The sequence below is a fragment of the Rhipicephalus microplus genome, chromosome X, assembly GCF_043290135.1.
Source record: "Rhipicephalus microplus isolate Deutch F79 chromosome X, USDA_Rmic, whole genome shotgun sequence".
NCBI lineage: Eukaryota > Metazoa > Arthropoda > Arachnida > Ixodida > Ixodidae > Rhipicephalus > Rhipicephalus microplus.
Window position 1 is genome coordinate 170,573,808 of NC_134710.1, and position 15,643 is coordinate 170,589,450.

The 15,643-nt window shown below is 44.0% G+C and overlaps 1 protein-coding gene and 1 pseudogene across 5 annotated transcripts in view; both read left to right on the forward strand.

The window, feature by feature from the left end:
* Nucleotides 1–15,643, forward strand: part of AP-1gamma (adaptor protein complex 1, gamma subunit) — a 154,125-nt gene that overhangs the window by 128,467 nt on the left and 10,015 nt on the right. For all 5 annotated transcript variants that reach the window (XM_075878193.1, XM_075878195.1, XM_037428585.2 and 2 more), the window contains exon 19: nt 7,435–7,539. In XM_075878193.1, the coding sequence (XP_075734308.1) occupies nt 7,435–7,536 (102 nt within the window). In that variant the 3' untranslated portion in view covers nt 7,537–7,539. The remainder of the gene's footprint in view (nt 1–7,434; nt 7,540–15,643) is intronic.
* LOC142775866 (uncharacterized) lies at nt 8–7,421 on the forward strand (annotated as a pseudogene).

Below are 15,643 nucleotides of genomic sequence, written 5' to 3' on the forward strand. Positions count from 1 at the left end.
GCTTTTTTTTTCATTAGTCTTGTCAGATGTGTTTTTGCATTCAGTGAGTGTAGAATTGTCGAATATTTTTATCTGAAATGTTCTCTCTTGAAGTGTTACAGTTTAACCTCAATATAGCATCGCTGGTGAAATTGCCACTTTACTTGACTTTAGTGATTACTTTTTATGCAAGGTATTGGGGTGCGCACAGGTACTTGAAATCCCTAAATACCCTTGAAATTGAAAAATTCATTTTCCAGGCCTTGAAAGTCCTGGATGTTTGTTTGAGTCCTTCAAAACCCTTGAATTTTGGGGATTTTCGCAGGGTCCTATTGTACGACTCGCCATTCACAGCAGTTGAGCGTGGTGCCGGGCAAACATCATTGCTTATCGCGTCCCGTGACACCGCGATTGCGAAGTCGGGCACGGTCAAACTGCCCATATGAGATGGAGGCATGCACGCACCTGCAGCACCATTTTCTTTTATCTGGCTCATTTTGGCTTTGGTTGGCGAGAAGCCATAAGTTGATGGCTACAATGAGGCTACAGAATTTTAAGCTCTGGAAAAAAGTTGCACGAATGCGCTTATTTCTGTAGATTTTACTAGTGCTTAAAAGGCTTTCTTTTGGCTTTGCTTAGTGGTATTCCTCAGTGACTTGTAAAAAAAAAAAGTGCTGCACACACTCTCTAGCCTCAGCCACCTCAGTATCATCTGTTGGCCACATTGTAGGCTGTGTAGGTTGTCGTTGTCAATGCTTGCTCCTACTCCGGTGGTGTTTTGCTTTGCACATGTTGGTTGCTGTGCGCTTTGTGATCGCATGATCATGTATGCAGGTGGCATAATTGGCAGTAATGCCTGGGAAATGCAAGTTTCAGAGCGCCTGGCTCAACAACGATAATTATAAGCGTTGGATTGTACCGGATGTATCGAACCCCCCCTGTGCAAAATGCACATTGTGCAAAAAGAGCTTCGACGTCGCTTTTATGGTTGAATCTGCTCTTAAAAGCCACGCGAAAAGCACCAAGCACAGTGGAATTGTGAAAATGGCAGCTGGAAACTCTGTGCACACCTACCTGACGGCAAGCTCAAGTGAGCGGTCCACTAGCTTGGCTCCATCCTAAGCGACCGATCTTAGTAGCACCTGCAAGTCGCACGAGGTAGTCACCGATGCCGAAATTCTGTGGACACTGAAAGTAACTACATCCCACTATTCGTACAGATCGTCTGCACAAACTGGGGACTTGTTCAAGCGGATGTTTCCTGACAGTGAGGTGGTGAAATAATTTTCTTGCGGTGAGAATAAATGTGCGTATGTTGCGTGTCATGGACTGAGGCCATTTTTCTTGTCGTGCTTGTGAGAAGAGGTACAGAAGTCCGAATATTACGTCGTACTTTTTGACAAGTTGATGAATCACTTGCTGCAAGATAAGCAAATGGACGTGCATGTGCGATATTGGGACTCGGCACACAAGGTGGTCAGTACATACTACACCTCCACTTTCATGGGGCACTCCACAGCAGACAATATGCAGGACATACTACTGGAGGCTTTGGAGTCTTTGCCACTTGGCAAGATTCTTCAGATATGTACGGACGGGCCGAATGTCAACCTTAAGTTGTTTAGGAACATGCAAGCTCATTTTTAAGAAAACCACCAAGTCCAATGTGTCGACTTGAGAACGTGTGGCCTCCATACCGTCCATAATGCCTACAAAGTATGTGCCGCAGCTTCTAAGTGGGGCATCGACATTCTACTGTCAAGCATGAGTGCACTCTTCCATGACTCAACTGCATGAAGGGATGATTTTTCAACAGTGACTACCCAGAACAAATTTCCTCTGCCGTTTGTGTTCCATCGAAGGGTGGAAAACACAGTTGTGATTGAGAAAGCTTAGCTTCTTTGGAATGATATGAAGAAATATGTGGAGCCTGCAAGAAGGAAGCAGGTGAGCTTACTAAAGTGTGCATCCTTTGAAAATGTGCATAGCTTTTGTCGCGACTCCTTGACACTGGCAAAACTGAACTTCTCCCTCAGTGTTGCATTGATTTTTCAGCCATTCTTGAAAGACTTTGAATCCATGATCTTCTTTCTTGAGAGAGATCTTGAAAGAAAGTATTGTGCGGAAGCTCCTTTTAATATTCATGAAAGCCTCAGTGTTGTCGTCATTGGGAAGGAGTTGGTGGTCTGCTGAGGGTGGAAGTTGATAGACCCACTAACCACATTTCACTTAAAAAAGTTGATATTGGTCCCAAGTGTGAAAAAGCACTGAAGGATTCAAAAGCTAGTGCAAAGGATGCATTTCAATTCAGAATGGAGTGCAAGCAATGTTTGGTAGCTGTGGCCAAGAAAATACTGGAATGAAGTCCCTTGAAGTCATCTTTGGTTCGAAACCTGTCTGCTCTAGACCCCCGGCTCATGTGCTCAAAGCTGGATCATTGCCTGGTGGGCCTAAGAAAGGTGCTAGAAATCTTGACCATAGCAGGAAGACTGAGTGACAGCTGGCGGGAATGTGTACTTACAGAGTACACCGAAATGCTGGAAGAGTTCAGGCATGAGCTTCACCTCTTTGAGAGGAGCGTTAACAGGCTAGACGAGTTTTTTCGTAAACTCTTGAGCTTCCACCCTTCCTACAAAGAGCTGTGGAAAACAACCAAGCTCCTTGTTCTTAGCCATGGACAAGCAAGTGTTGAAGGGGGGTTTAGCGTCAACCGCCAAATCTCCGTAGAGAACTTGAAGGGCTTGTCGTATATTTCGCAGCATGTCATATGTGACTCAGTGGAAAGGGCAGGTGGCATTTTAAATGTCGCCATAACAAAAAAGCTCAGGTTGGCTGTGTCCGCAGCGAGGCTGCACTATGGTGCAGACTTAGAATCAGAAAAGAAAAAGAGCCAAGAAAATGCAAGTCGGACTAAAGGACGCCTAATTTTGGAGGAAGTTGAATGCATGCAGCTAAAGAGAAAGAAGCTTTAAACAGTTGTTGATGTAATGACCTCTGCTGATGGCTTTGCTGAAAATGCAGAAGGGACTGGTGACATCAAGCATGTAGTAAAGTCCAATAGTTTGCGAAAGACGGTGAAAGTCAAGATTGAAGAACTTGGTGGCATTAGGACTCAAATAGAAAAAAACAAACTGAAAGACCTGCCCTAAGCTTCCAAACTTCTAGTCTAGTGAAACTGTGCAATAAGTGAACTGAACATCCATTCTTTTGTGCAATAAAATTTATCGTGAACTACAATCATGTTATTTAAATTTGTTGAAAGGTCCTTGAAAAGTCCTTGAATTTTTCTCTTGGAATCTTCTTCGAACCCTGGGTATAATCATCACCATCTTTTTTCTTGCTGAAGGTATTGCAAAAGTGTGTGAATATTAGAGCAGCACAAAAAAATTAATAGAAATATCACTAACATGACAAGATTGGTGTTAAAAGCTGCCTCTCCACATTTGTGGTTTGTTGCCATGGCAGCAAAAGTCTTCACAGCATCCGTGTAGTATATGTAAGGCCAAAGGAAACTGGGGTCCAATATGCTGTGTTAATCAGTAAAAAAAAAAGAAAGAAAAGAAAATGTCACATCCGTTCTATTACTTGCCACGAGGAGCTTGGGTGTTGCCTACAATGTTGTACCACATTAGGCAACAAACCAGTTTACTCTTCATTCAGTTTGGTGAACACAGCACTGAAGCCTGTTGCATGCCACAAAATCAAAGAAGGCATCAGTTTAAAATTGCATAAAAATGAGGTGGCAATCTCAATTACGGCATCTGTTGTCATGGTGAAAACATTATATGCTAAGTGACATTATACATATGCCCAAACAATCAAGGAACATCCAGTACTCAGCAAACCAAAAACTACTTAGCAGCAGATAAGGAACAGTCCAAGTAACTGTGGCTCACTGTTTGCCAACCACAAGGGACTTGTATACACCTTGTACTTAAGACAGCTCAGTGGTTGCAAAAATGCGACCTGCTTACCACATAGTGACACACAAATGCACTTTGAGTGTCGCTATGTGATGAGAACAGGCAGTATAGGGAACCGAAGCTCAAGTTTGCGGAGCGGCGACAACGCCGTGCCTGGCCCTGGCGGCGAGCTCCGGAAAACTTGAGGAGAAAGGCGGGAGAGGTCGCAGGCGACTCAGTGTGTTTCACCGAAACGGGGGCACGTGCGACACGCGCGCAATGCGTTCTGCAGTTGGTGCGGGAAATTAGGCGCTTGCTGTCAGCTTGGCGTGCTAAAACGAGACGCTCGCTGTGCCAAGTTGCCTTTCCGTAATGGAAGCGGCCCCACAAAAGCGTCAGCGAGGTCGAAGTATTGTTGGGTTGTAGTCTACCACAACAATGCAGACAACACCAAGGGACACTCTCCATGTTTAAAGCTGTATCAATTTCCCAGCAAGTAAAAGCCGGTGAACGCAGCCGCATTCGCAAAAAATAAAGCAAGCATGTCACGAGAGCCGAAAAAAAAAAAAAAAAAGGCGAGCACTTCAATTTGACTCACTGTGATTACACTTCAGCTTGCTGCTTCGCGGCTACGTCCGTGTGTCGTGCTCCCACAACACTGAGGACGTGACTCTAAAACTTTTTGGAAATTTCAATGCCATAACCGTACAACTTTAGTTTTTATTTTTGTAGCACGCCGCAAACGTTTGCACATGACAGTACCCGGCTTCTGCTGCTAGATACGACATCAAAAGAACAATGATATGGTTTCCATAAATGTCAACACAGCACATCGATAGAGTATGCGGCTTCGTCTCGGCAGGATAATACTTACCTCAAGGCATACGTCGTACACGGTATCATCACGGAGTACCTAAGAAATGCATTTCGCAGTGACTCGGACGTCCTCGTCTTGTGTCGTCTGCTCCACATCATAAACTTGGCTAACGAGCTTTACTCCTTTTGTTAGATTCACTTCTTGAAAGTGCTTATCCAGCTCGGAGATCATTATGAAGCCGCACAGCAGGCAGTACATTGTGAGGTGACTCAAACGCAGCGCCTGCTCTCTGCACGAGCACATAAGCAAGCGGCAGAGCATTGGCGGGAAGGGATAGCGCGCGATGTACATCCCTGATTCCTACTTTTTGACCAAAGATAACGCTGCCTGTCCAGAGTCACAGCATCACCATGCGTTGCTTTGGCTTCCTATTCATTTGGTTTAGTTTTATTATCATATATTTTTTCAGAAACAGTTGCATCATAGGACTTTTTTTTATTACTCTTTATTCGTGTCTTTATGATGTCAAACTGTATTGCCTCTCTATTTGTTCATTTTTGTTTTCAATGTGCAGAATGTAAGTGCACATGCCTGTGTTTTATTTTTGTGCATAATATTAGTGTAAATGCCTGTGCTCGCTGTATGTCACTATTTTGAATTGTATTCCATGCCCATTTCTTTTATGTATTTTTTGCTTGAATTTTAGCATAAAAGTGTATGCTATCTCGTAAAATTGTATGCGTTTTCCACTTCTGTGAAAACCCCTGCTTGGGGTTGACAGTACTAATAAATAAACAAACAAATGACTCTCTTTAGACATTCATGAAGCGGCAGAACAGCAGTGGGGAACCATATGCTCTTGGGCAGGGGTTTTTAATTAGATTCAAAGAAGAGTTTTAGGATTGTGCGAGTACTCAGAATGAACGTGGCTTCGTATTTTTCCCATGAACTTACTAAATTTATTGATTTAGACAGCAAGTTAACATTGCATGTTAAATTTATTGAACCCAGGGGTATGCCATGCATGTGCTCTTAAAGGGACACTAAAGGCAAACAAATATTAAGTCGACGTTGATTGTTAAAATAGCGGTCCAGAAACCTCTAAGTGTTACTTTTGTGCCAAGGAAGTGCTTATTTTGAAAGAAGATCATGTTTAAGTGGTACGCATTGGGTTAGTGCACTTCAAATTACCCGCCCAAACGGAACGCTCGCATCACTGTTGCCGGGCACAACGTTGCCCAGCTTTACTGCACGGCCGCCGACACTAGTAGCAGCAGAATAGAAGCAACAAGAGCCACACCAGCAACTATGGTAATTCAACAATTTCCTGCCATTCGCTCAAAAATGGCAGACGTTATTAGTTCAACTGGGCCCCACTAGATGGCATGACCTGTCCACTTTAACCATGCGAAAATTGAACTTTTGAACCACTCGCACCATTCCCGTAGTAACGTTCGGCAGTCCTTTTTTCAATGAATCAAACAGAAAGGAACAAGCAGCACGTTATTACATCTCTTGATGCACGGAAGGTTTTTTATTTAGTGCAGCTAGTTCGATTACTAGTGATTAATTGTAGGCGGTTCATCTGGCGTCATCGGGATCATTTGGAGAATATCCTATTGCGGTGCATGTGTACTTGTGCATTTACCTTAATTTTTTTGGTAAGTAGGGCACTGCTGTTGACAATATTGTCATTTTAGACGTCATACATTGAGCTTTCACTCTCATGTAAATTCCTATTTGACTTAAGTGTCCCTTTAACCTGCGAGTTACGAGAGACCCACGTGGCAGAAGCACTTCTAATGCTCATGCTTATTGCGGACCTATGTAAAGGGTGTGCTGAGTGATTTTAATTCTTGCTTACAACAAGTGCATTTGCGACACATGCATGGTAATCATCTTGCAATTTCCGCTAGCTGAGAGTAATTTGTTTGTCTATTGTTACCGACGTGTGAAATTTTGTAATGGATGCATAGTGCCTCTTCATGTACGACTACTAGAAGTTCACATGGTTAAGATTAAACTCACCATTGTATCTCACAGCACTATATTGGTGAAAAAATGCACATGCAAAAGGCGGCACTTCATGTTAGCTGTGGACTGACTGCACAAGCACCTAGGCTTAGCATAAAGACCGATGCCACAAGATGCACTTTTCTGTAGATGCACTTAATAAGGGCACCTTTTTGAAACAATTAATGGAAGTTGTACGACAAATGGTGTGCAGATTTTTAATGTCCTGTTCATTCTTGACTATTAATAACTACAGATGTTTATTTTCACAAATCTTCACTTCTGTCAGTCAGCAGCAGCGACAAGCAAAGGCCGATCAATCATGCTCACTTGCACACGTGTGACGTCTGTCTGTTAAAAATATGTTGAGGACATGCATGTCGAATATCTGTCACTGCCTGTTTTGCTTAGACTGCCTGTTTGCTTAGTCTAGCTTTTGTTGCAGGGAAGGCACAAAAAAGAATGAGAATAGAGCATAATCTGCATTTTTGAGCTCACCGACCAGAGTCGAAAACCATGTTATAGCGAGACTGGTGACTGGTTCAGTTCAGTTGAGTTTATTATTTATTCAAAATATAAAAAAAGGTTTATGGTTAGTAGTATGCAGGTTGATGTGGCCCCTCCTGACATTGTTTGATTACCATGAGCAAAAACTTTCATTGGTATGTGTTGCTTACATTTGTTTCATTGTAAAATTTCGTACACTCTCATGCTGTCCTACAGAACCCATTGAGGATGCGAATCAAAATATCCTACAGCATCAATGGTGCTCAAGTCCTTGAGCAGGCTGAAGTGAACAACTTCCCATCTTCTGTATGGCAGTGAAAGGTAAACTTACTAAATTTTTTATGGAAAAGGCAACTACGTAAGAGCATTCTTTCTTCATGCGCTGGTTCTGCTTCCACCATATTTCACAATGGTGCCTTCACACTTTCATCTCTGTGGAGGAAGAACCATTAGCAGGACTCATTGCATATGAAAGTGTATACATACTACCAGTTGACATAGGAAGGAATTCTTTTTCCACTTGTGTTAGTATTTATAAGCTTCCTTATTAAGATAAAGTATCAAAATTTTTTTATAAAAAACACTTTGTAAGAAAACAGCAGGGTACATAAAAAATGTGAACATATTTTTATAACTAAGCAACTCTAAAAATTTTCAGAATGTAAATTTTATAAAGCAAACGTTCTAGCAGTGTACCAGCAATTTTAAACCTTCTGTGTTCAACAGGAAGAAAAATGTGACTTTTGCAAACGATGCTACAGCACTCTTGAGTGCAGCCAATGGTATAATTGATAGTCGACTGCCGTCTGTCCTCGACGAAAATTAAAAGTTTCCCTGTGGTAACCAGCAAGTGATACCAAAATGGGACAGAAAAGAATTTCAACCTTTAGACGCGCCTGAGATCTTGAGATAAGGGTGAGGCAGCACTATAATGATCCAGGGAGGAAAGTGGCACTTGCTGGAGAGTACCTATTTAAGATCACAGCTGGTGTGTCACTCTCCATTGTTACGGAAATCTCGTGCGCCAAAGTTGCCTGGACTTGTGGTTTAATGATGCTGCCAGTATTGAAAATTCCATGTGCAGATGTGCCGGACTCTGTATAAATGCGCAATCTTGATAAAGCCGCCGCATGCAGCATTGGCGACATGTTGGAAACTATGGCAGCCAAATTCAGCGGCACTTCAAAAGAAACCTCGCACTGAAAAAAACAAGCAAGCAAAGCAGCAAGAGTAGGGCTCTGTTTGTGCACTGGATAGTGCTAGTTTTCTAGGCATGTTTCAAGCACAGGAAATTTGAATATTAAATTGATAGCAAACCAGGGTTTATGTGGGTACTTAAAACACTTAAAAACCCTTCAGTTTAAAAAGTTTGTTTTCAAGGCCTTGAAAGTGCTGGAATTTTCGCAGATACTTAAAAATCCTTGAATTGCCTCTCTTTTTATTTTTAAATAACATTGTCGCACATTTCACAGTCCACTATTTGTGGTGCAGTAAATGTAAATGTATATGTAATGGGTCCATCATAATAGAATAGAGCACATCAGTACCTTCTGCAAGGAACCAGCACGATGCATTTTTAATTATATGTAATATTATTTGGGGTTTTCTGTCCCAAAACCAAGAGATGAGATTAGGGACACCATAGTAGAAAGCTCCGGAAATTTTGACTGGTGTTCACTGACATGCACTGACATTGCACACTACACAGGCTTTTACTATTTCGCCTCTATGGAAATGCGACCCCCGCAGCTGGAATTGAACCTGCGACTATCGGGTCTGCAGCTGAGCACCATAATGACCAACCCACCCTGGTGGACAACACTACGTATTTGTAAACTAACAAAAGGCAGAAGCTGGAGGATGAGAAGAAGGAATGTATTGAGAAGGAAGTAGAACTGCTTGCAAAAAAGAAAATGAAACTAGAAGTCACTGTTAACAAATAAGCAACTACATTAGACTTATATGCAGGAGAGGCTGAAGCAACTAGTGACTTGACATGCATCATCAAGTCACACAGGCTCCGGAAGACTTCCAACACCCAGCAGCAGTCGATAGTGGACATTGATGTGAAAATTCAGGAAAAGCAGCAAGGAGTGGCATATTTAACTGTTTCTTAGTATTGCCTAGCTTGTGTTTGAATTTTGTGTCGTACTGAAAGAGTTTGCATCTTGTCCGATACTGAAAGTGATTATCTATGCAACTCTAAGATTAAACTATGAATGAAAATTGTCTAGAAAGAAACTGTTATCAGAGCCATGTTTTGGATGTTTGCTTCAGCGATGTTACCCATTTTCGATAAATTCTAGTTATTTCAAGCCTCGATCCTTCCCTGAAGATGTGTCAATTGGAGTTTGTAACAGACAGTATTGTACTTGAAAATTCACACATATACATACCTGCCAAGTCTCCCGGATTGGCCGGGAGACTCCCGGTTTTTGACAGTTTTTTTAGGTTGTACGGTTGTCATGAAAACCTCCCGGAAATCGAAATTTCTGTGCGTGATCTGGCCGCATTGACAAAAAAGCAGCTCAATCCGCGCTAGGCTTTTTGAACCTACCTCATTTTATTATAAATGAGTTTAAGAGGCGTTTATGTAACGCACAGTATAATCTGCGATGCGAAACCACGGCAGATACGAATTCTTGAAATTACCCAGTCAAACTTTACCATGTTCATTGGGCCTCAATTCGAATGTTCCGAACACTTTTCCTAATCACGGCGGGTGATACCAATTTTAGTACGGAAACTGTCGAACGAAGGCCGCTAGCAGCGTACCCGAAGCTTCGGAAGTACGCGTGCAACCGGCCCACGCACCATCTTCTACAGTGCGTGTGATTGTCGTTGCCACAATCGCTGTGCTCGAAACCGCGGTTGCTCTTGACACAATCATGTATGTCTACGATGTAACTGACAGAGTCCCGAAAGTGTGCGTGCGTCCAACACTCAACCAGTCAAAGCAACGCTGCTTTCCGCAAACCCTGCGGGACAAAACCGTGGTAGTTGTGATCGTAGACGGCATAAAACAACTTAGGTTTGAAGGCGCGTGCGCAGCCAAGCGCATTGGAATTGTAAAATGAACTACCGTTTGCCGCAACCGCCGCCCACTAAACCGCGGTCGCGGCGATGCGATAGCGATCTACGAGCTCCGAGGGCACGTGCGCAGCAGTAGGTTAAAAGCAGTAAATACGTAAAAAAAAAAGTTACTTTCATCGCTAGGGCGAAGCAATAAATGCGACAGCAACAATTTGGAATGTAACGCTGAGAACGGCAAGCAGATCGAAACGTGCGACGTGCTGCTCAATCACAAATGACGCACGAAAAAGATACTCGCAAAACGAGAGTGAACTAACAACGTTTGCCGTTCGATTCGACAAGTAATGCGCTGTTTAAACAAAACCGATGCACGATACGTAATCACAGGTACAGATGAGTACAAACTAACAAGTGTCCCGTTGTGCATGAAAACCGCACTGTTTTCACAAAAGGGGCCTGTGTAAAGACCGAAGTGACCTTTGTGGGCCCGGCAACTAACGCTTTCGTTTAAGTGAAAGCCGAAGGCACATGATTCCCCCACCAAAGGATAAGCGCGCGCACAGGCATCCATCCATGGGGCAAAGTAGACGTTAGAGTTAAGCACGCGTCGGTGCATCGTGACTAGCTCGTCGCCGAGCGAGGGTGGCTTTTTTTCTTTGAGCATTCATATATATAGATATGTATACATATACGGTGAAGTATGGTAGTGGTGGCGATGGCAAAAAAAAAACAGCCTGTACTGTTCATATAATTGTTGTCACAATAAAAAGGAAAAAATGGGGCCAGACGCGTTTTGGCGTTCTTGTCAAAAGAATCTAGTAGTGAGCAAAGCTTTGACCCGTGCTTTTACGGCAGCCAGCTGCGCAGTCCCGTCCGTTCACGTGTCTCCCAGGAAGACACAGGCGAGTTGTTTGGACTGAAATATATTCTGCTAGTTGTGTTGATCCTTCGAGACTCTTACCCTAGTGAAAAACTCTACCCTCGTGTGTTCGGCCACTCCTAGTCACTATAAAACCACAACGCTGATAATGGCGCTTGCGATTGAGACCCTCCTCCCACTCCCTTTTGTTTTTCCGCAATGTTTTTTTGTTTTTTTTTATGCCCCCCTCCTCCTCTGCGGAAATCTCCCGGATTCAGAATGCTGTAACTTGGCAGGTATGCATATAGCCTTGAAAGTACTGAAAACCCTTGAGATTTTGTGATGTAAATGAACATGAACCCTGGTAGACTATCGGGGGGCTTGACGTAAACAGGAAATTGTTGAAGGGCACTGACACCAGTGAGAAATCTGCTTCCGCTACAAGGAATGCTCACCATTTGACCACTGCATTATGCTTTAACCGAGTGATGCCACCTTTCTGAGCTCCCCCGGGGATCTGGAGTGAGGATCTACCATAAAAACTGGAATATAGGTCGACTCCTTAATCTCAGTTTTGAAAAAAATTGCGGAAAAAGCAGTACACGGAACAGCCAAAGTATCGAAGGGGGCCTTTACGTGAAACAAACGCAGTTTCAAAAGGTGGACAGTCAAAATGCCATTTATTTGCATGTTTGTTTAGATGTAAGTTTTACATGGCAGAAAGACAAAAGATGGGATCAAGCATTATGTTCATAAAACATCACAACCATCTTAACAGCCTTAATTTAGATGCTAGTTGAGGTCATCTGTAGTAATTAAAAAAATGCGAGAACGGTTCCCAGATAAACTCTGCAATCTTTGCAGGGCTGGAACAGCGGTGTAATTTGCGCCATTGAGCGCCGAACCACTTCTGCCACGCCAAACTCTCCTATCAGCGCCGTACTGCTTCACAGCATCAGAATTCAGCTGCAAAAAGCGAAAGCCGTCAAGCGCCATGTGCGAAAACATGGCTTTTGGTCTTTTTGGTTTGATCGAAACGGTTATAGTAGTTGCGGTTTCTGAGGCCATGCTCGCGATCGCTATGCGCGTGCAATCACGGCACGCATCAGCGCGAATAGCTCATGAACCCTTCCACGTGCTGCGCTCTCGAAGCGAGGAGACGGCGAGAAGAGCATCTCTCTGTTTTTTAAAGTTACGCCAAATCGGATCTAAGAGAGCAGTTGGGTGCCAGCCTTACAATTTGTTTCAATTGGATTCATTGCTTCACCATTCCGGTGAAAGTGTTTTTTTTATAACATGATGGCAGTGTTCGGAAAAGAAATTGAGGATGGCAGTAACTGCGCTCAAAAGAAGGGTGGTGATGTTTGTTTCCCGGAACAGCCTAGCAAAGACAGGTGTTCTCAGGGTGCATAGTGCACATGACTGCTGATCGAGCGTATGCTTGTATTCTCGTTCATACGGCCACTGTGCATTGCGCTTATCGACTCAGCGGATGACAATCACACATTCTGATAAAAAACAACAAAAAACATGGGCGGCTGTACTCAACTAAGAGAGTGACAGTTGCATCGCAAGTGTGGAACAATTACTGCGATAGTAGCAAATTGTAAGGTGGCAGCTAACTTACTTTGATCCGACCTCGCGTAACTGTACAATACCCTGGTGTACGAGAATACGATCATTTCAAAAAGGGCAACACCTGATAAGAGTGCAGCACGTAGAAATGCATGCAAGTTGCCAGCTGATAGCTGCCGAGCTAGCGTGCACGCCAGCGATTGTGACCACGCCCTTAAAAGAAAAGTTCGTAGTTGCTTGAGCAACACATGCCCTCAACCCCCTTCCTTGCTTGTTTTTTTTAATGCTCATCCAAGCCAGGCGAAGTGCTTCCTCGCTGTTTTGACTGCAGGTCTTCCGGGCAGGGGTATTTGATGATATCGCACGCGTCCTCCTAGCGGCGGGGATAAGGCTGTCACACATTTGGCCTCTGCTTCAGCAACGTTCGTTGCCCCTGCTTGTGCACTTTTACTCGCGGACGGAATGCGCGGGAGTATGATATCAATTAGGAATTATACGGGACGTGACGGCAATGGCAAAAAACGTATCAGGAGTGTCCATATAGTTTCTATCGCAATGATGAGGATATTGCACAATTTAGCTGAGTGTTTAAAAAACGCAGCATTGAACAAATGCAGCTTCACAGGTGTTTTGAACTGAATGTTCTTGCTGCTTTAAACTTGCTTGAAAAGGCCCTTCTGGCTGCTTCAAGCCTGCCCCAAAACATCTTTCTGACTGCTCCCAGCCTGCTACAAAATGCACTTTTGCCTGCTCCCAGGACTGCTCCCAAACTCTTTACTTGTTCCACCCCTGCCTTTGTCTCCACCAGCTCTAGATATCCTGTGATCTGTCACTAATACGTTGTTTTTTTTTTCGATTGCTGCGCGCCATGTGATCCTTCAGCATCCACTAGTAGCGAATGCTTCTGTGCTGCACTTGATTGGCCCACTGATAATAGCCATACATGGCACTGTTACCGGAGCTGGTGGCACCATAGGAAGCAACAAAGAAAGGGTATCTGGCAAGATTGGAGCAGTGAGAGCATCGGTGCAAAGATAAACTTTCAGTTATCGTTTGTGACTCATGGCTCACGTTCGCGTGCTCCAGTATCCCAACACATCTCTCACGCACCTCAGACTGATTTCCTTGAGCCTTCGCAGACTCGATCACCGTTTTCTTGAACACTGCCGTGAACTGTCATTAGCCACCGTTCGAGAGCAAGAAAAAAAAAAACGGCTCGGAGCCCACATAGACTCACAAGACGACTAGAAGAACATGAAGTGAGGCTGCCCACGACACAAGACTGGTAGTAAACAAAGCAACATAGGTGATTACGATGGCACCGGAAGCGTTTGACTTCATTTGCCCATAGTGGTCAGACCTTTGAAGTTGCTCTGCCAATGACCGGTTTATAAGATAGGGGTGGGCTTTTTATGGCCATTTTCTAAAAAAAAGTCTACCTATGTTGCAGTTTTTACAGTAGGTTCAAGTGCTATGAACTTTTCCCAATCCTCAAAGTGGGACAAGTGCCCACCCATCACCTGTGCAACAGCTTGGACAGGCACCCTTGCCAGCAATGAGGTTTTCATTAACTCTGCTAATTATCCCAAACAGAAGTCCCCTGTGTGAACGACGTTTTTCTAAATTCAATTTTGAGAAATCTTCCTTTTTGGCAGCTCTCATCACACTTGGGCATTCAGTAAAAGCGGAATTTTAGACAACAATAATACAATAAAATGACAAATACCTGGCCAATAGCTTATGGTTATGGTTATACAGTCAAGCCTCTTTAATACGTACCCGCTTAATGTGTAACTGTGGTTTATACGTAGTCGCGAGGAATCCCCAGCCCAGTCCCCATTGAACCCCGAGTATTGGCTGACTACTTAATCTGTAGTCGCTTGTGGCGTTACATACGGTTAGTACGTTCTATTTTCGTTCTCGTTATCCATGCACAGGCCGAAAATTAGCGAAATTTCGTGCGCGCAGACATTCGATACACTAGCTTTGACGATCGGACTTCAACAGCCAGTGACAGTGACGTCAAGACATGGCCACGTTAACTTATTTTCTGCACGTACGGCTGTTGCCGATCGCATTGTGCAAAAGCATGACATTTGAGATCGGCTTTTAGTAACCCAAGAAGTCTCGGTCGCTGCTCCTGTGGTAGGTGGTGCGAATTCGCTGTAGCTGAACTCAGCTGAACTGCCCCGGTTTTGCCTGCAGCAACCGCTGGTTGTTATGGTTTAAAACCTGCTACGGCAAGTGGGGAAGGCTGTTTGTGGTGAGGCTGCTGCAGCAGATAAAGAAGACTCTGTTGAATGGCAAGACACCGATTTTCAGGAAACCTTGATAGCCTACGATGCTGCCGGCATTTTTAATTTTGATGAGTCGGCACTTTTTTATTGCCTTCTTCCAAACAGGACATTGGCATTCAAGAACGAGAAGTGCTCTGGCGGGAAACATGCCAAAAATCGGATATTGGTCGCTTTTGGCATAAATATGACTGGTAGTGAGAAGCTGCCACTGATAGTGATTGATAAGTATGGAAGCCAGCGGTGCTTCAAAGGTGCTCGGCTGCCATCCAGTTTTGTTTACAAGCACAACAAGAAAGCCTGGATGACAGTGTAGCTGTTCGAGGAGTATGTGCGCCAGCTGGACCGCTGTTTTGCTGCCAAGAAAAGGAGCATACTAATAGTACTCCACAATGTGTCTGCGCATGTCGATGTGGGTAACCTGTTTTTGCCGCCCAACATGACAGCGCTCGCCCAGCCCCTCGATCAGGGCATCATCCACCCTGTCAAGCAGATTTAATGCAAAAATCTGTTGGGGAGGAGGTTGCTCGCCATGGAGAGCGACAAAATGTATAGGATAGACCTCCTGGGTGCTATACAGCTGCTTGCGCACTCATGGATGCAGGTACAGGCTGCAACGATACAGAACTGTTTTGCGCGAGCACAATTCAGGATGCCAGAAAAA